Raw genomic sequence first — 24,020 nt, 5'->3', positions numbered from 1 at the left:
AGCGAGAAAATTAGAGGGGTTTCAGTAGAATTTCACAAAACAAAGGTATCCATTCTGGTATCAAGCAAAAGATTAAAAACTAACGATAATATAAATAAATAATAAACTCTACAAAAAAACAAAAAAGTTATAATAATATTTATATTATATAGCTCTTGGGAGATCATCAATCCAATGGTGTATAGTATACCTCCTTGGAGATTAAGTTAAGCACCTTAAATCCTTTTCTTACCTCCCACTACTCGATCTCTTCGTTCTGTTTCCTACCATTTCTATTGGTCCTTTTTCATTTTTCCAGCACCAAAAAAGTTCTAATAAAAAAGAAAAATGCTAAATAAAGTGATTAAGCAACTCCAACTCATGCCGTATGTATTATAGGCTTGATTACTGTTTTACCCCTCGAATTTAGCCTCTTATTTTTTTTGTCGATAGAGAAATAACAACTTAGTTCTCTTCGGATCAAAGCTTCTTCCTAAAATTCTCTATTCCAATTTGAAACAATGATTAGGGTTTAGCCTTATCTTGTGCTCGACAAATGATCTTACTATGGTTTGTAGGATTCGACATAAAGATTTCGCCCTAGTTTTCAACGATCGACACACGACTTAGTATGCATTGTCATTGTGGTTCTGAGTTGTGGGGTATCAGTTGTTCTTCATAATCGTTGTGGGGTATCAGTTGGTCTTTTACTCAATAGAAACTCCAATTTAGACCCGTGACTAAGGAATAGTGGGTGCATATTGTGTTTTGTCCCAAACCACACCATCTTTTACTAGTGACAGTATGAATGAGACTTGGATTTAAAGAAATGTGGGAAAGGATTGGAGGACTAGCTTCTTGCTAGCTAGCGTCTAGCTAGGTGTCATCTTTGTCAAATTTCCAGTTATGATAAAAAGCAACATGCTTGGGTCGGTGACACAAAAGCTAGTCATCTTTGAAAAAAGCATGCCATCACTTGGCAGCACCCCACTCTCCTGAACCCATAAAGCATATTATTATTGCTCGAAATAAGACTTTTAAATTTAAAATATTGATTTGAGATGGAATGGGCAAAGGGAAAAGGAAAACTGAGAGACAGAATCTTCAGTCTATAAAAGAAAAGTATTATTATCTTACCAAGAAAAAGAGACATGGATGTTTGTCTTTGGCCTCAAGAGTCTAAAAGCTTCTTGAAAATCAAGAAACAATAAAGCCCCTTGGGGATGAAGTTTTGAGCACCTTTTCCTCTTTCCTTTGCCCAATGCCCACCCCCAAGTGGAATCCCACTACACTACACTTACACTCTTCTCCTCCTGTTTCCCATTTGATCATGATGACTCCTCTCCTCTTCTTTTTCTCATTACTTGAAAGTAAAGCATGATAGTCATTACTTCAAAGTAAGGTATTATGTGAAGATATAAGTTAATTCATTTCCAATTATAAGCTGATAGTTAACAAAGTTCCAATAGTCATGGCAACTCTACACAAACTGATAGTTGAAGTTGTCGACGCTCGCAATCTGTCGCCGAAAGACGGCCGCGGCGCGTCCAGCCCCTACGTGGTGGTGGACTACCGCGGGCAGCGAAGACGCACCCAAACCAAGCTCAGCGACTTGAATCCTGTGTGGAACGAGTTGCTCGACTTCGATCTCAGTAGGCCTTCTGACGTGTTTGGGGATGTGCTTGAGCTGGATGTATACCATGACAAGAATTACGGCCCCACCACCAGAAATAACTTTCTCGGCAGGATCCGGTTGAGTTCCTCCCAGTTTGTGAAGAAAGGTGAGGAGGCCTTGATTTATTTCCCTTTGCAGAAGAAGAGCTGGTTCACGTGGATTCGCGGCGACATTGGGTTGAAGATTTATTATGTGGATGAGGTCGTGCCGCCTCCGTCTCCGCCGCCACCGCCGCCCAAAGCGGAGGAACCAAAGCCTGAAACAGCACAACCTCCGCAGTCAGAGGCGGTACCGCCACCAGAATCCACCTCGCCCCAACCTACAGACCAGCCACCAGCTGAAGCGGCGCCACCAAAAGAAGCCGAAAAAACACAGCCACCTGAACCCGAGAAGCCTGCCGAAGAGCCGCCGACTGAGGCTGCTCCGCCACCAAAGACCGAGGCTCCTGAAGTAGCAGAATCGGGTCCCTCACCGCCACCTCCGCCACCACCAGCCACTGATGATGCAAATCAGGATCAGGCAAACCCACCACCCCCACCAGTAGCACCTGAAGCTACTCCCATGCCCATGCAACGTGATCATGAAATTGAGGTAATGGCACACTCCGTATCCAAATCAATGGCAGATGTCAAATTCCACCGAACCAACGGTCCACCACCAATGCCGAGACCTCCGGTTGTGCCCGGTGGAGCACTCAATTATACGTCGCAGCTGGAGCCGACGGAAAGCATGTCAATGGACCGGCCGTCGTTTGATCTGGTGGAGAAGATGCACTACCTCTTCGTCCGAGTTGTGAAAGCGCGCTTCCTCCCAGCAAATGGCAGCCCAATTGTAAAAATCTCCACCGCCAACTACCACATCACATCCAAGCCCGCCAGAAAAACCCACTGCTTCGAGTGGGACCAGACCTTTGCCTTCGCCCGCCAATCCCCCGACCAGTCCGATGCCTCCATCCTCGAAGTCTCCGTCTGGGACCCACCAGTATTCGACCCCGCAACGGCCTCCGAGGTGGCCTCCGGCCATCAGTTCCTCGGCGGGATCTGTTTCGACGTGATGGAAATACCCCTGAGGGACCCGCCGGACAGCCCCTTGGCCCCGCAGTGGTACCGGCTGGAGGGCGGTGGGGCCCGCATCAACGGCGATCTTATGCTTGCCACGTGGATGGGCACCCAGGCAGACGATTCATTCCCCGACGCGTGGAAGACCGACACGGCGAAAAATCCAAACGCACGAGCCAAAGTGTACCAGTCTCCGAAGCTCTGGTATCTCCGAGCCACCGTCCTCGAAGCGCAAGACGTTCTGCCCGTAACGGCGTCGTTGAATTTGAAGGAAGCCACGTTCCAGGTCAAAGCCCAGCTCGGATTCCAATTCTTCAAGACCGAGTCTACCGTCACCCGAAACGGCGTGCCATCTTGGAACCAAGACTTAATATTCGTAGCCGCCGAGCCGTTCAGCGACCACTTAATTTTCACCGTGGAGAACCGGCTACCGAAGGTACCGGTCACCTTGGGCGTGCTGCGAATTCCACTCAGCGCCGTCGAACGACGCGTGGACGATCGCAAAGTGGCGTCGCGATGGTTCAGCTTGGAAAATCCAGACGGCGACGAGAAGAGGATGTACAGAGGCAGAGTGCACTTGCGCCTTTGCTTCGACGGAGGGTATCACGTGATGGACGAGGCGGCGCACGTGTGCAGCGACTACCGCCCAACGGCGAGGCAGCTCTGGAAGCCACCGCTTGGCACGGTGGAGCTCGGAGTCATCGGATGCAAGAACTTGATACCGGTGAAGACGGTCAACGGTAAAGGATGCACGGACGCCTACTGTGTGGCCAAGTATGGACCAAAATGGGTACGCACGCGTACCGTATGTGATAGTTTGGAGCCCAAGTGGAACGAGCAGTACACGTTTAAGGTCTACGATCCGTGTACGGTGCTGAGCATTGGCGTTTTTGACAATTCCGGATCGGGTTTCGAAATCGAGGGCTCGAAAGACGCCACGCGTCCTGACTTCCGTATCGGGAAGCTACGGGTGCGTATATCTACGTTGACTATGGGTAAAGTGTATAAGAATACGTATCCGCTGCTGGTTTTATCACCCACTGGCTTGAAAAAAATGGGTGAGGTGGAGATCGCGGTACGCTTCGTTCGCGTGAGCCCGACCTTGGATTTGGTCCATGTGTACTCGCAGCCATCGCTGCCGTTGATGCATCACATAAAGCCGCTGGGGCCGGTCCAACAAGATGTGTTGAGGAGAGCGGCGGTGAAGATCGTGGCCTCCCACTTGTCGCGATCTGAACCGCCGCTGGGGCGGGATGTCGTGCTTTACATGCTGGACGCGGATTCACAAGGCTTTAGTATGAGGAAAGTGCGCGCCAATTATTTCCGCATCATCAATGTCGTTGCCGGGGTGATGGATGTCGTTGGGTGGATAAACGACACGCGTTCGTGGAAGAATCCAATGGCCACGATTCTCGTACACGCTTTGCTGGCGCTGCTTGTGTGGTTCCCGGATCTGATAGTCCCCACTCTAGCGTTTTATGTGTTCGTTATTGGTGCTTGGAACTATAGGTTCCGCTCCCGGGCCCCACTTCAGCACTTTGACCCGAAGCTATCATTGGCGGAGAGCGTTGACCGTGATGAGCTGGACGAGGAGTTTGATTCGGTGCCGAGCACCAGATCATTCGAGGTGGTGCGGGCGAGGTACGATAAGCTGCGGATGCTCGGTGCACGTGTGCAGACGGTGTTGGGAGATTTCGCGACGCAAGGGGAGCGGGTGCAGGCTTTGGTGACGTGGCGGGACCCACGTGCGACGGGGATTTTTGTGGGGTTGTGCTTTGTTGTGGCAGTGATACTGTACATGGTGCCATCGAAGATGGTGGCTATGGCGTTTGGGTTCTATTATCTGCGCCATCCGATCTTTCGTGATCGGATGCCGCCGCCGGCTTTGAACTTCATCAGAAGGCTGCCTTCGCTGTCTGATCGACTTTTGTAGGCGCAGATGGATGTTGGGCTAGCTAAGGTTGATAAGGTTTTAAATTTATGAAGTTTTTTTTTTTTTTTTTTTCTTTTTTCTAGGTTTTGTTTGTAATTTTTGGTGTAAGAAATTGGAATTAGGCAAGGAAGAGAAGTAATTATTAATAAGCATATTGTAATGGTTATTATGGAATGCATTTTAATATAAGTAGAATTTTCGAAATTATTTTAATATAAGTAGCTTCCTTGGTGGCTTTATTTTTTGCTTGTCTGGGGGCAGAGAGAGAGAGAGAGAGAGAGAGAGAGTTGAGGGCTTTTCAAGCTGTTTTGTGCCGCAGCACTCGCATATAATTGGGCAAGTCTGATTGGTTGGCATCTCATGATTTGGCCAGGTGTTCTATTTTTTTGGGAGGATTTGTGTTGTCCTAAGAAGGCAATATGTAGGATTTATGGGAGTTTGTGTATGATTTTCTAAATAGTAAATATGAAAATATCATACCAGAAATTATTGATGTGAGATTATTTCGTATAAGATCAACTGAGTAATTTAAAAGTTGGAACAATAGTTAAGAATATGTGCTAATTTGACCAATTTAAGATAGGGATGATTTATATGCGAAACAAACAAGTTTGCATTCCTGGAAAAGTCAGCACCTTTCTTTACCCGCTAAGATATAAAATTATCATACCATAATTTTTCAGTCAAATGACTGCAAATTTTCTATAAAATCCACTTCTGCCATACACATTTTTCAAATCCCAACTTCACATTTTTCTTGCAACTCTCTCTCTCTCTCTCTCTCTCTCCATTCAACTGAGAAGACGTCGTTGCCTTTTGGATCTCCATTTGTTTCTGTAAGTTCTGTCCTACTTTTTAGTGAATTTTGTTCCACATGCAAGTTCTTTAATGCCTTGTTTGTTTGCTGAGAAAAGAGAAATTTTTAGATTCCAGAATGATGAAATGCTTCATTGAACTGAGCCTATTGGTGATTCAATTACTCAGCTCTCAGTTTGGTTTCAAGAATTTGGTTCCAACTAAATGACACAGACCATCCCATAAATTCAAAATCCCAATTTTCTTTTATACTCCTTTTTTTTTTCTTAGACCCCAAACAGTTCTTCAAAAAGGGTCAAACAAAATTTTTTTTTTTTTTTTTGGACTTTTGGTTGTGCTCTGTTTCTCTGTTTTCCACTTGAAGAAATGTAACTTTTTGTTGTTGTTTTGTAGTTGCTTGAAACTTGGGTTCTGTTTAGCTCCCTATTTTGCTACAAGGGTCTTTTTGATTCCTTTCTCTGGGCCTAATTTTAGCTGCAGGATTTTTTTAAAATTTTATTTATAAATATATTGCAACTATTCCATTGGTGCTTGAATTCCTGAGATACATAAGATGCGCTTTATACTTTTCTTGAAATTTTCTTCATCTTTACACTGTTTCATGTTCTAGTTTTAGAACTCTTTTCCTTTTCAGAATTTTGGTTGAGAATTCCTCTTCATGTATCTGTACCTCCTGCCTGAGTGGCTTTCTAATTGAGGATTACATTCATCTGTAACAATATTTGAACAGGAAATGGCTAGAATTCCCATCTTCTTGATGGGACTTCTTTTCTTATGTTTCTACATAGCCATAGCTCAAGCACAATACATTAATTATAAAGACCCCAAACAGCCATTAAATTCTAGAATCAAGGATTTAGTGAGCCGGATGACTTTGGAGGAAAAGATTGGCCAAATGGTGCAGATAGACCGCAGTGTCGCTTCAGCTGAGGTGATGAAGAAGTACTTCATTGGTAAATATCACTATCAATTTTCTTTTCTCTGTGAACAAAACCTATATAGATTAAAAAAGAATAGTGTCACTTCTTCATTTGTATGTAAGTTGGATTTAATGGAAGCAGAAATCTGTTTTGAGCAGGGAGCATATTAAGTGGGGGTGGGAGTGTTCCAGCACAAAAGGCTTCTGCAGAAACTTGGATTAACATGGTCAATGATTTTCAAAAGGGTTCTTTATCAACTCGGCTTGGAATTCCATTGATTTATGGTATTGATGCTGTTCATGGCCACAACAACGTCTACAAGGCAACAATCTTTCCTCACAATATTGGGCTCGGGGCCACCAGGCAAGTAGTATGCCCTCAATATTAAAATTTTGCATAGTTGTTTTGTAATCCTAGTCTCAAGATGCCATGTGAATGTTTTCTTTTCCTGTCTCTGGTGCTGTAATATTCAAAGCCTGATAGAAGTAAAGTTGTGTAAAGATGGAGATGAGCCAATTCCATATATGAGAAAATTGAGAAATTTGTTTCTTCAACTGCTAGCCTTTAGTCTTCTTAAGAGTTCAAACTATAGAAAATTCAACAAAGATAAAATTTGTACTAATATAAACTTCCTCAAACTTTAAATCAACCAGGGATCCAGAACTTGTTAAGAGGATCGGAGCTGCAACTGCACTTGAAGTTAGAGCTACAGGCATTCCATATGTCTTTGCCCCTTGTATAGCGGTAACTAGAATTATATCGTTCATCTGACAAGTATCAACATAAGTCACTTTAAGCTGAGCTGTGATTCCTCTTAATTCTATCTGTGCAGGTTTGCAGAGATCCAAGATGGGGTCGCTGTTATGAAAGCTACAGTGAAGATCCTAAGATTGTTCAAGCAATGACTGAGATCATTCCCGGCTTACAAGGGGAGATACCAGCTAACTCTAGAAAGGGTGTTCCCTTCGTAGCAGGAAAGTAAGAATTTTAATTCCTTGGTTTTTGACTTAAGTTGTCTATGTCTGTTTAATAAACTAGTTTGGTTAACATTTAACTGTGCTAAACTTTTGCCTATGATCAGATAAGGTAATTAATTGTACATAATTAGACTAAAACTTGCATGGTATCTGTATTGCAATTTCATTCTATGAAAAATGTAAAAAGAGATTATTTCTCGAAACCAGAAGGACTCTGGAGCCTTAACATGCAAGGCCTAATTATGTCATAGGTTTGTGAAAAATATTTGTAACCCTGAGTTTTGTCCATCTCAAAATTGATCATCTGATGTTATAGGTTAGTGCTTAATTTTTTTTTATAGTTTGTATCGTTTCTGTCATCTCTTATTTGTAACCTCAGTTCCATCCATTTCAATGTGCTTGGTACATTGGTCATAATGATCCTATGAAAGTAACATTTTTGTATTCATGTATCTGGTTGTGGACTTATGTGAATGGACCATGTTCCACTAACTGTGTAAATCAAAAGCAAAAGTGAAGCACTAAAATACCAAACAAAAATTAAAAGAGAGAGAGAGAGAGAGAGAGAGAGAGAGAGGGAGAGATATTTATCCTATAGTATGAAGTTTGATTTGGTCCTAGTTTGCTTTATTGGCCCACATAAATCCAATACGGCATCCTTGATTCCTATAGGAATTCCTTCCCTTCCCTTCCCTTCCCTTTTTCTTTATCTTTCTTTTTATCCTTATCTTTGGAGGGGGGTGGTGTTGGTTATTGAATAAAGTAAGAGATGAAGAGTGCATTTAAGCTCCTTCAGAGAAATAATCAGTAGGTACTCTAGGAACTGCAAAGTTAATTTACTGTGGTTGCAAAGGCCACTGTTCTCCCCATATTGTTGCACTCTGATTTGTGCATAAAAGGACTGTTAATATTAGTAATTAGAATTATCAATCACCATAGAGAAAAGAGCGTATTTACAATTCCAGTTCTCGTTACACATTATCTAAAAAATCATTAATAATTTTTTGATTCCAAACAATAAGTTTGTTATTAATTTTACAAGCTATTTAGTTTATAATGTTCTGTTATTTCTGTTGGAAGTAAAAACGTTGCAGCTTGTGCAAAGCATTTTGTGGGTGATGGTGGAACAACCAAAGGCATCAATGAGAATAACACTGTGATAAACAGACACGGCTTGCTCAGCATTCACATGCCAGGCTACTATAACTCAATCATCAAGGGTGTGGCAACCATTATGGTATCCTACTCAAGCTGGAATGGAGTAAAGATGCATGCTAATCATGATCTTGTCACTGGCTTCCTTAAGAACACGCTACGTTTCAGGGTAAAATCATATTTCTGTTTTTATTTCCGTTCTTGGTCCGTTTCACTAATATCAATTTAAAAACTAAAGCATTATTATACAACCTTGTGGATTGTTTCAGGGTTTTGTCATTTCAGATTGGGAGGGTATTGACAGGATCACCTCTCCACCTCATGCCAACTACTCTTATTCAATTCAGGCAGGAATCAATGCTGGCATTGACATGGTAATAACCTGCATCTCTTCTTGTTCGCATTTTTTATTTATTTTTTCTTCTTTCTTTCTTTCTTTCTTTCTTTCTTTCTTAAATTAAATTGAATAAAGTTGATGATGTTAGTTAGTTGACTTCTAACACACCTATTTCTCTGCATCTTAAAGGTCATGGTTCCTTACAACTATACGGAATTCATTGACGGTTTAACCTTCCTGGTGAAAAATAAGATCATTCCCATGAGCAGAATTGATGATGCAGTAAAGAGAATTTTGCGAGTTAAGTTTGTCATGGGCCTATTTGAGGAACCGTTCGCTGATATGAGCCTGGTCCACCAGCTTGGCAGTCAGGTAGTTATTGATAAACTTGACACCATTCTACAAGCAATACTAATGTGGGAAACTTAATCTAGTGTTTTGTATTACTAATTTCACAGGAACATAGAGAACTGGCTAGGGAAGCTGTGAGGAGATCGCTGGTGCTGCTAAAGAATGGTGAATCTGCTGAAAAGCCATTGCTACCCCTTCCCAAGAAGACATCAAAAATACTTGTAGCTGGCAGTCATGCAGATAATCTTGGCTATCAGTGTGGCGGGTGGACTATTGAGTGGCAGGGATTAAGTGGCAACAATCTCACAGAAGGTAAATTGAGAGCCTCATCTTTTGGGTGTGTGAAAGTCATCATTCTTTGGAGTTGACCTAATGGTACTGCAGAGAAGAGCTTTTATACTATGATCAAAACCTATTTAAAAAAATAAAGGACTGGAGACATGTTTGTCTGAGGCCTGACAGGGACTACTAAAATCTTACATGAAACTGATTTTTTTTTCAACAGGTACCACAATTCTTACTGCCATAAAGAACACAGTGGATCCAAAAGCACAAGTAGTCTACAAGGAGAATCCTGATGCTGACTTTGTGAAGTCAAATAATTTCACGTATGCCATTGTTATAGTCGGAGAACATCCATATGCTGAGACATTTGGTGACAGCTTAAATTTGACAATCCCCGACCCTGGCCCGACCACCATCACTAACGTTTGCAGTGCTGTGAAATGTGTTGTTATTGTCATATCCGGCCGTCCTGTTGTGATCCAACCCTATGTTGCTTCGATTGATGCTCTTGTCGCAGCTTGGCTTCCAGGAACTGAAGGCCAAGGAATAGCTGATGTTTTATTTGGTGACTACGGTTTCACTGGAAAGCTTTCTCGCACTTGGTTCAAAACCGTCGATCAGCTACCTATGAATGTTGGAGATGCACATTATGACCCTCTCTTCCCATTTGGATTTGGCCTCACTACAACCCCCACCCATTTCAACTAGGTATTCATGTAGTACTCTTCAAAATGGATGGTTATTTATCTCAATAATAAAATCATTAATCAGAGGCTTATAAGCCTTTAATTTAAATTTGTGAGTAAAGTTTCTCAATGAATCCAATAGGTATTTTTTTCAGACATGCATTCTAGTGAACTAACATTCATTCATAAGTATTCGTATTGCATGAGAAATTATGGTAATGCTTTAGCAATGTTTAACATGACTAGTTCATATGTTGTGCTACAAGTCATGGATACACTTACATTAAAACCGTTGGCTCTTCGTCATGCTCGTCAGTGTGCTCTTAGAACACGACTATCCAATATAGAGATTGAGGGAGATTAAAAGGTTTTGCAAATCGTCAATAAAGATATCCGACTACCGTGGAATATTCGATCTGTCATCCAGAATGTTTGGCATATGCAGAACCAAATCTTCACTTTTTGTGTTCGACACATCTTCAGAGAAGAAAATATGGTTGCAGATAATTTCACAGGTCTTGGCCCTGTACATGATCATCCGTGCATATGGTCTTATATTTTTTTTAGTACAGTATAAAATAAGTTGTCATGTCATATTATTACTAGCCCCTTCTGACAGACGCTCATATAGCCTTCAATCTGGAGTGATTGGTTTTTGTTTAACTATTTAATTCAGTAATTTATGATTATTATATTTTTTAATACAATCGATAGTCTAAACTACAAAGGGAGAGGGGGTTTCTTACACACACTACCAACGTGCCATGGGAGTTCCCATACAAGTCAAGGTTATATTAGATGTTGCTCTGTTTAGCATTTTCTGAATTAAAGGCGTTTCTTGCTCTCTTTAGTATTACTGCTAGTGGTAATTGGAACAATAGAGAGTAGCAGATAATTTATGAGTACATGAATGAAGAAGCAAACGAGTTTACGTTCCTAGAAGTCAGTTTTCTGCACTCGCTAAGATAAAAGTATCATATCAAAGCTTTTAATCAATTGACTTGACAGCCAACTTCCTTTGAAGGCTTGCTGTGCTTTTAAAATAAGCAGCTTATTTTTAAAATTCTGAATGAAAAAGTGTTTGGTAAATCAAGACAAAGCTGCTTTTTTCCAAGTCCCAACTTTACATTTTTCACGCAACTCTCTCTGGCTCTCACTCTCTTCCTTCAACAGAGCAGAGGTCATTGCCTCTTGGGTCTCCTTTACTTGTCTGTAAGTTCTGAGTTCTTTCTCACTTTCCAGTGTTTCTTGTTCCACATGCAAGTTCTTAAATGCCATGTTTGTTTGCTGAGAAACAAGAAACTTTTAGTTTCCAGAATGATGAAGTCCTCCATTCAAGTGAGCCTAGTGGTGATTCAATTACAGAGCTCTCTGTTGGGTGTAATCAGGAAATAGCAACAAACCATGTACAAATTCATAGTCACAATTCTCTTTTATTTGCCTTTTTTTTCTTAGAAACCAAACAGCTACTATGCAAGTGTTCTGTTTCTGACTTGAAGAAATGTAACTTTTTTATTGTCTTTTAGGTGCTTAAAAACTGGGTGCTCTTTCATTCTCTATTTCAATATAAGGGTCCTTTTGATTTCTTTCTCTTTAAACATAGTAAGATGGCTGCTTAATACTTTTCTTTAAAATAAAAAAAAAGAAAAAGGTTCACCTTTTACTGTTTCATTTCTAGTTGTAGAGTTTCTACTTTTTCATAATTTTGGTTGATCATTCCTCTTCCTACCTTAAAGTGGCTTTTCTACTTGGGCATTGCAGCATTCATGTGTAAATATTTTGGGACAGGAAATGGCTAGACTTCCCGTCTTCTTGGCGGGGCTTCTTCGCTTATGTTTCTGCAGCATAGCGATAGCAGAAGCAGAGTACATTAAATATAAGGACCCCAAACAACCATTAAATACTAGAATCAAGGATCTGATGAGCCGGATGACTTTGGAGGAAAAGATTGGCCACATGGTGCAGATAGATGGGTGTTGCGTCAGCTGAGGTGATGAAGAAGTACTTCATTGGTAAACATGACTTCCATTTTTCTTTTCTTTTCTCTATCACTGGAATCAAAAGTCTAATTTTATGTAGGTAAGTTTTGTTTAAGGGAAGAAGAAATTTGTTTTGGGCAGGGAGTATATTAAGTGGGGTTGTGAGTGTTAAGAGTACAAAAGGCTTCTGCAGAGACTTGGGTTAAACTGGTGAATGATTTTCAAAAGCCTTCTTTATCAACTCGGCTTGGATTCCATTGATTTATGGTATTGATGCTGTTCATGGCCACAACAATGTCTACAAGGCAACAATCTTTCCCCACAATGTTGGCCTTGGAGCTACCAGGCAAGTAGATATGCCTTCAACCATACTAACATTTCCCTTACTTTTCTTTTCTAATCCTAGTCTCAAAGTCTTGAATATTGATTAAGTTTAGAAAATAAAAAAGTGTTGTCCTAGCATTTAGTTTGGAGAGAGGCAAAAATCAGGGCCAAGTATCAATATATTTCTCAAAATCCAAACTACCACCATAGTACACATCTGATGCCATTCAAATGAGAAAGTTGTTTCTTTAGTCTTCTTAGGAGTTGAAACTATACAGAATTCAAGAAAGAGTAAATTTGTACTAATGTCAATTTCCTCAAACTGAAATCAAGCAGAGACCCTCAACTTGTTAAGAGGATCGGAGCTGCAACGGCACTCGAAGTTAGAGCTACAGGCATTCCATATGTCTTTGCACCATGTATAGCGGTAAATAAATAAGTAGTATCCACATAGGTCACTTTAATTTAAGCTGAGCTCAAATTCCTCTCTTCTGTCTGTGTGTGCAGGTTTGCAGAGATCCAAGATGGGGTCGATGTTATGAAAGCTACAGTGAAGATCCCAAGATTGTTCAAGCAATGACTGAGATCATTCCTGGCTTGCAAGGGGAGATACCGGCTAACTCTAAAAAGGGCGTTCCCTTCGTAGCAGGAAAGTAAGAATTTCCTTGGTTTGCTTCATAGTAAAAACATTAGATAGAGGCTTTCACCTTTCATCAGATAAGGTAATTCTAAATGGGCAAGGCTCTAGCAAGAACCTCTAAATGAGGACTTAATATGAGAACACCGTTGGATTCTCTGAAAAGCAATTCTAGCTGTGAATATTGCACTGGAACACTCCCTGTTATGCGCATGCTCTCTCCTCTCTCCCTCCAAAAATATCCCTCCCTCCAAAAACAATACTCTCTTGAACAACACAATTTCTTTTCTGGTTTGGTATTCTCTTCCCTCCCTCCCTACGATCTACCACTGTAATTCTCTTTCTTTTTTTCTTCTTGCGCATGCTCTCTCCTCACTCCCTCCAAAAACAGAAGCTCTGTTGAAGAACACAATTTTTTTTTCCTCTTCTGGTTTGATATTCTCCTCCCTCCCTCCCTACGGTCTACCCCTCTAATTCTCTTTTCTTGTTTGGTCATTCATACCTACAAAGCAAGTTTCATCTACCTCTGTAATTCATTTCTCTCTTTTCATTTGTCTAGTTTGGTGATTCATACCATACCATACAAAGCAAGTTTCATCTACCTGTGTAATATTTTTTTTTCTTGAGTTCATTACTTGATGATTGGAGACCACAAAATGAGTACTTGGCTCTGGTTCTATACTGTTGGTTTTAAAATCTCTGAGTTGGAATCCATATTTGTAGAAGCTGTGTTGTTGCTCCATTGTGATATTTGAGGAATCTAGAAATATTTGGGGTTGAAATCGAGCTAGATTGTTGCTCCATTGTCATATTTCTACAGGAAGCTCCGAATTCTAAGGTAAGAGATATCCTATATTTGTGAAATTGAGTATTTGACCAAGTATATGGCCATTAGTTACGCAACTTTTGTTTTGGTTGAATAGTTACACTACTTTGAATGTTAGCTGTTTCATTGTTTCACTAGAGACTCAGAAAGGCTTCCTAAGGGGGGGAGGGGGGTAGCACGGTGTTTGAACTAATTAAGATTGACCAGAAAAAACAGATTATGAAGAGACTATAGTATTGTTGATTAGTACAATCAATTCAGAAGAATACCACACATCAGTAGTTCAGAACTCTTTCATAGATTAAGAATAAACTATGGTAGCAAAAAGCTGTGTTAATTGGTTGATTTGCAATACATCACAAGTTGAAAATTGGTTTTCACAGATTAAGAATAAACTATGCTAAAAAGAGTCTATCTGGCAGGTATCATTTGCCATACAGCAGAGGTTCATAAATGTTTTTCACATATTAAGAATAAACAATGCTAGCAAGAATTTGTGTTCAGGTTTCATTTGCCATACATGACAAATTCATAACTGTGTCTCGTGAAAATATAACCGCATGTTTATATTTATTATGCATATAATTATGTAGTTAATATATATTTGAATGTTGGTTGGGAGCATATGCCGACATTATTATGATGTTTATGTGATATCCATGATTAAATTGAAAGAATTCTGAAATGGAGTCTGAATTGGAGGTGACTCCGGAAGTAAGTGTGGAGTTCAAACCACAAGTGGGACTTGAATTTGATTCCCTTGAGGATGTGTTAAAAATGTATAATGTGTATGCAAAAAAAGCAGGATTTGGCGTTCGGTGTTATACAACCAAAACTTCCAGAGTCACAGGGGAGGTAGTAAGGAAAGAATTTGTATGTTGTAAACAAGGGCATACAGAGAGCAAGGTTGGTCGGAAGAAAAGAAGGCGAGGATGTGTTCGAACTGGTTGCATGGCTAAACTTGCAATTTTGAAGCCATATGAAAAGAATAAGTACACTGTTGTAAAGTTCAAGGAGGAACACAACCATGAAATGACAGCATACGATAAAGTCCATTTGTTGAGATCTCACCGTAAACTTACAGATTCTACAAAGGTGTATAATGCACATCTTTCCGAAGTTAACATCTCAGTACATCAACAAGTAAGCCTTCTTGAGGTGCTAGCAGGGGGATTGGAAAATATTGGGTTTAAGTTAACATCCCATAGAAGCATTTGTTTGGTTGTTTGAGGAATTTAAGAAAGCCATGCCACATGGGGCACCCAAAATGATCATTACAGATCAAGATGCAGCTATTGCAAAGACGATTGCGATAAGCTTCCCGACAACATTCCATAGATATTGCATATGGCATATAATGAATAAATTGACAGAGAAAGTGGGCATTAGAGAGTGTTTTTCAGAACTGTGCAATTGCATATGGGATATAGACAGCAGAGAAGAATTTGATGCCAAATGGGATGAAGTTATTGTTCGGTTCATTTTTACACATGATTTTTCATATTATTTGTTGAATATTGGCTCAAATATTATTTTGTCTACTATCTTTGCTGTGTTGCATGTCGTCCACTTGGAGAAAGGAAGAGATTGTTTATTTCCTTTCTCATGCATTTGCCGAAAGCAAAGGAAGTGTTTTTTGTTGATAGACTTTCACATTAACAAAAGTACAAAAGGAAGACATGTAGCACGTGGGCAAGCTATCAAGGGAAGGGAATGTTGGCCTTTGTCATAAAGGAGGGAACAAAAGCCATGTGAAGCAAGCTGGAAAATGGAAAAAGCAAGTTTGACTAGTTGCATATTGATTGCAAACTAGGGAGTGGCAGCCGTGAGCTTTAGAGAGAGAAAAGAGAAAAGTAGAATAATCTTTTCATTATTGCTACTACTTTTGGCTCTTGGGTTCCTTGAGAAGCCAACAGCTATGCTTCATTAGGGACTTCGTTGGCAGCAAAGAGGAGCGGCTGGTTTCTTTTCCAATGCTGGTGGTTGAGTTGTTCCAGTGCATTAATGTCCCTTGTTCTGTGGAGGACTTTGAAGGTACTCATGCAGCTGTTGGACCAAGTTCTTGGTTATATAATGAAGGCTTGGCAGAGAGACAAAGTGTGGGCAGTTTTGGTAAGCACAATAGGTGAGAGAGTGTTCTTGTCACAGGGGCAAGCCGTATGCACCATTGTGTCTTTGCTGCTGCACCTTTTGTGTGTGAGTGACTTGGGTGTATTTGGGATTTGGGTTGTGAGAGTTAAACTCTATAATTCCTAGACTAGGTGAGAGTGTTTAATCTCATTTGTTTGTAATCTCCTTTGGGATACTAGTGGAAGTTCTTGCCATTTTTGAACTGGACGTAGGCTACACACGGGCCGAACCAGTATAAATCCTTGTGTCTCTTGGATTTTGCTATTTTCATATTTGTCTTGTTTGTTTCAACGGTTCCATATTGTCCACCCAGTGCAATCCGCTTCCGCTGCGCACAACATTATTCACCTATTATTTTGAGTTAGTTCTTGACATTTTATAGCTTTTTACTTCCTTTTTGTGTTTTCTTAGATTTTACCTTGGTTAGAATGAAAATGAGCTAAAAGTGCATTATTGGTTATAAATTCTGATTTTGTTCATTTTCGTAGGTCAACTTCTTGGCCTTGGATCAGCATGCTCCAATGCTTGAATGAGGTGAAGATCTTCATGAAACTTGTTCCAATGGATGTTAACTACAACATATCCAAATTTGAGCTCCATTGGACAAGTTTAGCCTATCCAACTGATCCTATATGTTACAGCAGGTCTGGAAATCCGAAGTAGGCCAGTTTTTTACCTCCATAATGTTATATTGATTCTTCTTGTTACCATAACACTTGGTAACAAGAAATTACTTTGGTTGAGAGATATTATCTGAAACAAAGAGCATCTTGGTGAAGACAATAACAAAAGAGCCATCATGGCAAGGAGACAAGGCTTAAGGCTTTAACAAAAGTAATTGTTTTATATTAAAAATATTTTGGAAAAGCTAGAAAGGAGGAGAGAGGAGTGCAAAGAGCATCAGCCATTGAAATCATTCTATCATTCCAAACTTTGCAGAGATTTTGAGAGCTAGAGAGCAAGAAGGAGGAGAGCAAGGAGCAACTAAGGGGAGGGAAGAATGGCATAACAATTAGAGAGAACCTTGGGGAGCCTTGAGGCAAGGATCCAAGGGGTTGAAGATGCATTCTCTTTCTCCTCTTTGTTCTTAGTTTCTTTCATTTTATTTGTTTCTTGTAATTTCTTAGTTTCAATGTAACTTCTTATTTAGCTAGGGCTTAGGTTGAAGCCCTAAACATGAAAACCTTATTGTTTTGATGCTTGAGTGTATGAATTTCTAGATATTGTTGATGAATTCCAATTCACCAAATTAATCTATCCTTGATGTATGTTCTTTTTTGATTGATCACCTTTGAAAGCATGCTTCTTGAGGTTGTTGGGATTATGTGTATCTTCATGTTATCCTAAGCAATAAATGGATGAAGTAAGAATCATCCATGTGAATTGGTTTCTTGAATACCTAATGTAAACATCATGAGATTAGGGTTCTTGTGGTGTTCATATTCTCTTTGAGCTTAATGGGTTTTTCTTGTAATTGAATCAAAGTACTAAGCACACCTAAATTCGGTTATAGGGAAGGCACAAGCATTGTAGCACTAGTACTGCACTTTACGTATATTAGAGAGAATCAATGCGTCTTGAGCCACTAGTACTGGTCTTGATTGCGAACACCTTCATCAACACGTTTAGAGTTCATCACTTGAGTATTCATGAACTTGGGTAGAATTGTTTAGGGTGGATTCCGAAACCCTAGTGTTTGTTACATTTTAATTTCACATTGTGATAATTCATCTATGCCATTCTCATTTAAATTCAAAGTCCGCGATGTGTTCTTTGTTTTTGTGTGCTGAATCCAACCGTATAAAGAACGTGAAATTTGGATAAACGGTTGGAAAGTTATAGGCAAAACACTGGACAGAGGTCGAAACTGGAAAAACAGAGAAACGAATCTGCCAAAAAACGACCGATCGTTACTGTTCAGGCGACCGGTCGCACATGAATCTGTCCCAGAACGACCGGTCGTCACTGTTCATGACCGGTCGCACTGTTCATTTTCACTGTTCACAGCACTGTTCACAGGTGGTAAATAGGTGATAAAATGGTGATAGAAAGTGTTGTTTCTGTTTTTCTTTGGTTTCTTGTGTTGTTTCATTTCTTTTACATTTCTTTACTCATTTTTAGTTTCCAATTAACTCATCTTTATGTAATGGGTATGTAAGCAAGTGCAAAAGTGAAAAACAAACCTAATTAACTAAAATTGTAAGAAAATCAATTACTAACAAATATATTCAGGGATAATAAATGTGATAGTTTATGTGCTCATCACTTATGTAATCGGTTCATGTCTGATTGGTTTTGTTTTTGCAAACCCTGAGTTTGAGTATGTAGTGATACGTATTTACGTTTCCTGTGAATGCTCGGCAAGTATTTATGACACTTATCTGATCGGTATCTCAATGCTTGCGATCGGTATCTCAATGCTTGCGATCGGTCTCCCAGAATTGCTGTTTCAACGGATTTATGGCACACACAAGTGCTTTGATAATGTACTCTCACTTAGCTCAATTTTCTCTCACGAAGCTCAATGCACGGACCCCGATTTTGAGGCACTTTAGACAATAATTTAGCATGGAGTTTGATTTAATGCACGGACCCCGATTTTGAGTATCTAGTGATACATATATATGTTGGTTTTAAATACACGACAAGCGTTTTTGATACTCTTGTAATAGGTTCATGTCTAATACCAAAGCATTTTTTCCTTTGTTGTTGAACATTATCGCTAATGATACCATAGATTTATTGATTTGTGACATTATGTGAGTGGAAGCCAAGCCATTCTATTTCAATAAACTCCAAAAAGGTGATGTTCATGTTGGGGTGAAATATTTTGCATGCATCATTTTTCTGCAGAAGTTTTATGAAAGTGAATGTTCAAAATTTAGGAGCCCAACCCCTTGGAAATGCACATAACACCTTTTCCAAGACATGAACAAAAAATTCAGCAGTACAAAAGCATGACCCCAGGATACCCCCACTCGTATTAGTAGAAAAGTACTGAATAGAAAAACGACTGAATACATTTAATCAAGGATTCATAAAGAGATCACTACTCATGCATTCTCATTCGTTGTTAAAGATGTGTATTCACCACTTGGTTGGTGGCTGTGTTGGGTTGGGTCCACACTGCCATAGGTGAATTCTTGGGCAGCAGATACTGTTATGACGTCCCAGTCAATATCTTTGTGAGCATCAGCAGCGATGCTTCTAAATTTTTCGAAACCTTCTTTGAAAGCCGCATGCATGGCCTGACGATGCATGTTGCCTCCTTTGTGGATGGTTGTGGTTTCAAACATGAGATCCTCCTCTGTCATCTGCAAATCCTTAGCTAACCACTTTCTTCTTTGAGCTCGAAGTCTGCTTCTCTCTTCTGTAATGAGCCTTGTTAACTTGCCTAGTCACATAATCGTTTGCGTATCCACATGTCTACCAAGTAATGGGATTCTGAATAGCATTCCTTTGGTCAGGAATTAGGGTACTAAAGAATAACTTGAGATGAGTGCTATCAACAAACAATAACTTGGGCTTGGTATTAAAATGATATTCTACATGCTGTGTGTTGCGTAGATACAGCTGCACCAAAATGGATTCAGTTGCATCCTCAACTTGTGATACTCGCAAGTGCACGAGCCGTTTGGTAGTATAGCATATGTAAGTGCGAGGTCGATCCCATGAGGATTGGTGATTGAATGATCCAATTCATTTTCCCTATACAAAACAGAAACAAAAACAAAGAACATGAAAGAAGGAAAAAAGAAAATAAGAAAGTAACTCAAGCAAATAAGTTCCCAAGTTCAATTTAGATTAATGGATTGATTCTAGCTAAAGTATGATTAAGCCATGGTGTGTGGTCATAACCTTGTGTTCCTAATTCCCTAATTTGATCATTTGTTGTCTAACCTAAAATTAAGCATTAGGAACCCATTAAGCATAGAAGAACATTTTAAACAACCAAGCATGTATCTAATCCCTGTTGTCGAATGTCCATACATACTCTTCCTATTCATAGTTCAATTCGAATTAAAGCATGGTGTATACTCTTAATTCAAACCAAGATAGCTAACATGCAAGCCTAAATGGTGATCAATCATTCAAACTAGCATATTAACTTATAAGCATAATGAATAAGAACAAAAACCATAATTGAAACTTGGAAACTAATTAAACTTGAATACTTAAGAAAGAATGTACATTACAAGATAAATAAATTACAACTAAGAAAACATTAAAGAAAGCTAGAATTGAGAACTAGAAAGCAAAACTAAGAGAATTTGAGGGAGAGAAGGGAAGGGAGCTCTAGAGAAGTGTTTGAGAGCTCCCCCCTTGGGGTGTGTTTACAAGCTTGGGAAACCTCACTATATATAGGCCTAAGGAAGCTGAAAATCTGAATTAAGTATGGCTAATGCATACAACACTTGTTTTATAAAATCTGAAATGGTTGATGCACTTCACTAATGCATACAACACTTCCATTATAAAATCTGAAATGGTTGATGCACTTCACTAATAAATCCCACCAGCAGCCCTAGCTCATCTTCATGTCACCATGACCAAGCTTCCAACCAGAAATAATAGCTCATCCTGAGGTCAGCATGACCAGCAACTTCAAGGGCTTACGAATTGGGCTTCCCTTAAGCAAATTAAGACTTTAAGCACTTAAACTTGAAGTTCAGAATGTCTTCTTTCCAGCCATATATCATTTGGGCCAATCCAAGGTCGGAGGAGGAAGTTAAGGCCAAAACAAATTGCTAACTCATTTTACGCGCTGATAAAATCCATCCTGAGCATGGCTCTGTGTTTGCTAGGTAACAGACTCCATATTTATCCAATGGGGCTGAATTTTGGATATGTTATATTACACACCCATTGGAACAACTTTCATGAAGAATGTGGCCTCATCCGAGCTATGTAGGTTGCTGAAACAAAGCTTGCAATATGACCTACGAAACTGAGCTGGCAGGGGACTGTAGCCAAAATTGAGTTTGTCTTTAAGCTCTTCATCCATTCATCCAAATTAGGCCCTAACATGCATGGATTGCATCATTTACTATCCAAAGCCCTCATTATTACCTAAATCTCAATGAACTGAAAGATAAACACAAAAAGGATTAAAAGCACAAGTTTAACTCAAAAACATAACCAAATCATAAGCTAGAAGGGTACAAAATGATATGTAAATATGCACCGATCACTGTGTTCAAAAACCAAGGTAATGTATTTGCCTCTTGCGATTATGTTTGTAAAGATATATTTTCCTTTTTTTTTTGTACAAATGAACTTTTATAAATAAAGACCAAAGAGAGGTCAAAGAACCACAAACAGGACAAAGCCAGTCAAACAACATGAAACAGGAAAAATACCAAAGCAACAATTTGTTGATCAAACCTGTCATCTTGAGTATCACGCTTAAAGGATAAAGAAACCGAAACCAACTCCAAACCCACCACTGAGATACGTACGGATTCTCTTTCATGTTTACCAGTCAATGAACACGTGCACCATCACCCAATGACAAGTTTCCTTTTCGAGGGCACACGTTGTCCTATGTTGTATTCTGATTTTGTTTATGTTTAAAATTAAATTTTATTTTATTTTATTTGCTCAGTGTTCTATGAATATAGTCAAGACATCCACGCATTTCATTTTATGCAATGTCGACTTCCTCAGCCAACACTCAACGAAAGAGGTGTCCACACTGCAGTGCTGAGATGGTCATGTTCATTTCCAAATCCGAAAGGAATCTGGGCAATGAAAGATTTGATGATTGAATGATGTTTTGCTTGATTGATTCATCTCCATATAGGAGGTATTTATACAAGATAGATAATAATAAACTAAGAGACAATACAAAGTGGTACATGATGGATACAAAGATTAATAACATAAAGCTAAGATAGTGGTGGATAATGAGTTGGTGGATTGGTGGATAACATGTTCTCTAATAGGCAAGTCATATTGGAAGTGCTTCACCTCATATGTAAGTGTTTAGTTTCCACAAATATTTTCTTCCCAATCTAAAAATTGTAATGTATTATATTCGGTTATTTTGTAGGGAGCTACTAGGTGTAGTGGATATGATTGGGTGACTACAGCCAACATGCCAAGTGAATCTCACCTTCAGCAGCCTACCGCTATGCCTAATGCCAAGGAACTGAAAACATCTGCTGACATAATCCAAATACTGAAAGCCATTCAAGATATGTTTGTAGTGCTGTTAGTTGTATCCATTGTGAATTTAGCTGTGAATTACATGAAAATGTAATCACTGTTTTGACTTCCTTGTAATATGAATATCTTTTAAAGTTTCCATTTTGTAATAGGAATCTTTTGGTTTCAATATTCTGTTTGTAAACTGATCAACCAGTAAGGGGTAAAACCCAAGCGACTGGGAAGTGCTGTCATGGTTATTGTATGAGAATATGATTTTTTTTTCTTTCCCAAATTTCCTCTTTTTGCATACGTAAAAGCATTTTGTTTGTAAAGTGCTCAATGGGAAATGGGTAAAGAAACCGAACGCATTACTTCACCAACTTTTTTGATACAGTCATGCTTATTCAATACATGGTCATAATACAGTCATTTGAATTCCATTAAGTACCAACGCAGGGAGAACTTACTTATCTCCTCCCCAATATTTGGAATCTCCTGTCTTTGCCAAGAAGTCTCCCTTCCCACAGATCTTAGCCGCTTCATGGAAGGCTCAGCAATTATACTCTTTGCTCGACCCCGCTTTTTCTGGACCTTACTCACACCTATAGCATGAACAACATCATTATCATCATCGGCATCACCCTCTTCCATTTGCACTTTCCATTTTCGACAGGGTTTTTTAAGAAAGTTAAAAAGGGTCACACAAACCAATGCAGGATCATTCCATTTGAACTTTCTCGATTTTGCATATATATATATATATATATCTGTCTCTCTTAGTTTAAAATATTTTCTCTTTCTTCTCTCAATTGGCTCTCTCTTTCTCTTTTTTAATTCTTTTTTCTCCATAAGTTTCTCTCTCTCTCTCTCTCTCTCGTTCCTTATCTTCTTTCCATCTCTATAAATTTTCCATCGCCCTCCGTCTCTTATCTCCTCCTTATTTCTACTTATTCATAAAAAAATGCCCATTGACATACCAAAAATACACAAACCGATCCATAACACACAAAAGGCACAGATTTCAAACACCAAAGGTGACCACTTTATGAACATGAGCATAACAAAGAGGAGTCACGAAAAATAAAAAGCAAATTTGAACCCAAAACCAGTAATGAATGAATAAGAAAACTAAAAACTAAAAACTAGAGCTACCCAGATGATAAAACAAGGGAAAAAACAGAGGAGGACGAGGCTAAGGATGTGAGAAGGAGAAGAAAAAGAGAGAGAGAGAGAAAAGAATAAATAAAAAAATAAAGAGAGTGGCGACCGAGAGAAGGTACTAAATAGCATTCCTCTGTTGAGGAATTTAGGTACTAAATAATTTCTTGGGATGGGTATGTTTTTATGCTATCAACAAATAATAACTTTGGGATGGGTATTAAATGATATTATGCATGTGCCATCTTCAAAAACCAAGTTAATGCTAATACTATATGTGGCAAAAACCAAGTTAATGCTAATACTATATGTGGTTAAACCAAAGCAACAAGAGGACAAAAAACCACCAAGAGGACAAAACTAGTCAAAAAGCAAGGACAAAAAAATAAACCAAAGCAACAAGAAGATATGTTGAAATCAACCCTGTCGTCTTGAGTCTCACGATTAAAGGACAAAGAAACCGAAACCAAGGATAAAGAAACCGAAACCAACCCCAAACCCACCACTGGGATACATGGGGAATCGCTTTCAATATTCTGTTTGTAAACTGATCAACTAGTAAGGGGCAAAACCCAAACGACTACTACATTTTGTTTTCACATATGTACATTGGGAAGTGCTTTCACGGTTATTGTATGACAATA

General features: G+C 39.4%; 2 protein-coding genes and 1 pseudogene across 3 annotated transcripts; all 3 read left to right on the top strand.

The window, feature by feature from the left end:
* The first annotated feature begins 1,063 nt into the window (after nucleotides 1–1,063).
* LOC110757291 (multiple C2 domain and transmembrane region protein 16-like) lies at nucleotides 1,064–4,866 on the top strand. The gene has a single exon (XM_021958870.2). The coding sequence runs from the start codon at nucleotides 1,451–1,453 to the stop codon at nucleotides 4,643–4,645; it is 3,195 nt and encodes a 1,064-aa protein (XP_021814562.2). The 5' UTR covers nucleotides 1,064–1,450; the 3' UTR covers nucleotides 4,646–4,866.
* Nucleotides 4,867–5,257: 391 nt separating this feature from the next.
* Nucleotides 5,258–10,311, top strand: LOC110757292 (uncharacterized). The gene is made up of 10 exons (XM_021958871.2): nucleotides 5,258–5,481; nucleotides 6,192–6,414; nucleotides 6,540–6,744; nucleotides 7,035–7,125; nucleotides 7,214–7,359; nucleotides 8,439–8,682; nucleotides 8,783–8,887; nucleotides 9,040–9,222; nucleotides 9,309–9,513; nucleotides 9,707–10,311. The coding sequence occupies exons 2-10, from the start codon at nucleotides 6,195–6,197 to the stop codon at nucleotides 10,192–10,194; spliced, it is 1,887 nt and encodes a 628-aa protein (XP_021814563.2). The 5' UTR covers nucleotides 5,258–5,481; nucleotides 6,192–6,194; the 3' UTR covers nucleotides 10,195–10,311.
* Nucleotides 10,312–11,397: 1,086 nt separating this feature from the next.
* Nucleotides 11,398–17,373, top strand: LOC110757287 (uncharacterized; annotated as a pseudogene). Its single transcript, XR_015825654.1, has 6 exons — nucleotides 11,398–11,578; nucleotides 11,934–12,184; nucleotides 12,293–12,497; nucleotides 12,812–12,902; nucleotides 12,983–16,428; nucleotides 16,557–17,373. The product of XR_015825654.1 is annotated as an uncharacterized LOC110757287 (transcript).
* The last annotated feature ends 6,647 nt before the right edge of the window (nucleotides 17,374–24,020 follow it).

This window comes from Prunus avium, chromosome 7 (genome assembly GCF_965620075.1).
Source record: "Prunus avium chromosome 7, drPruAviu1.hap1.1, whole genome shotgun sequence".
In the NCBI taxonomy this organism is placed as follows: Eukaryota; Viridiplantae; Streptophyta; class Magnoliopsida; order Rosales; family Rosaceae; genus Prunus; species Prunus avium.
This window is presented reverse-complemented; position numbering and strand designations above follow the sequence as displayed.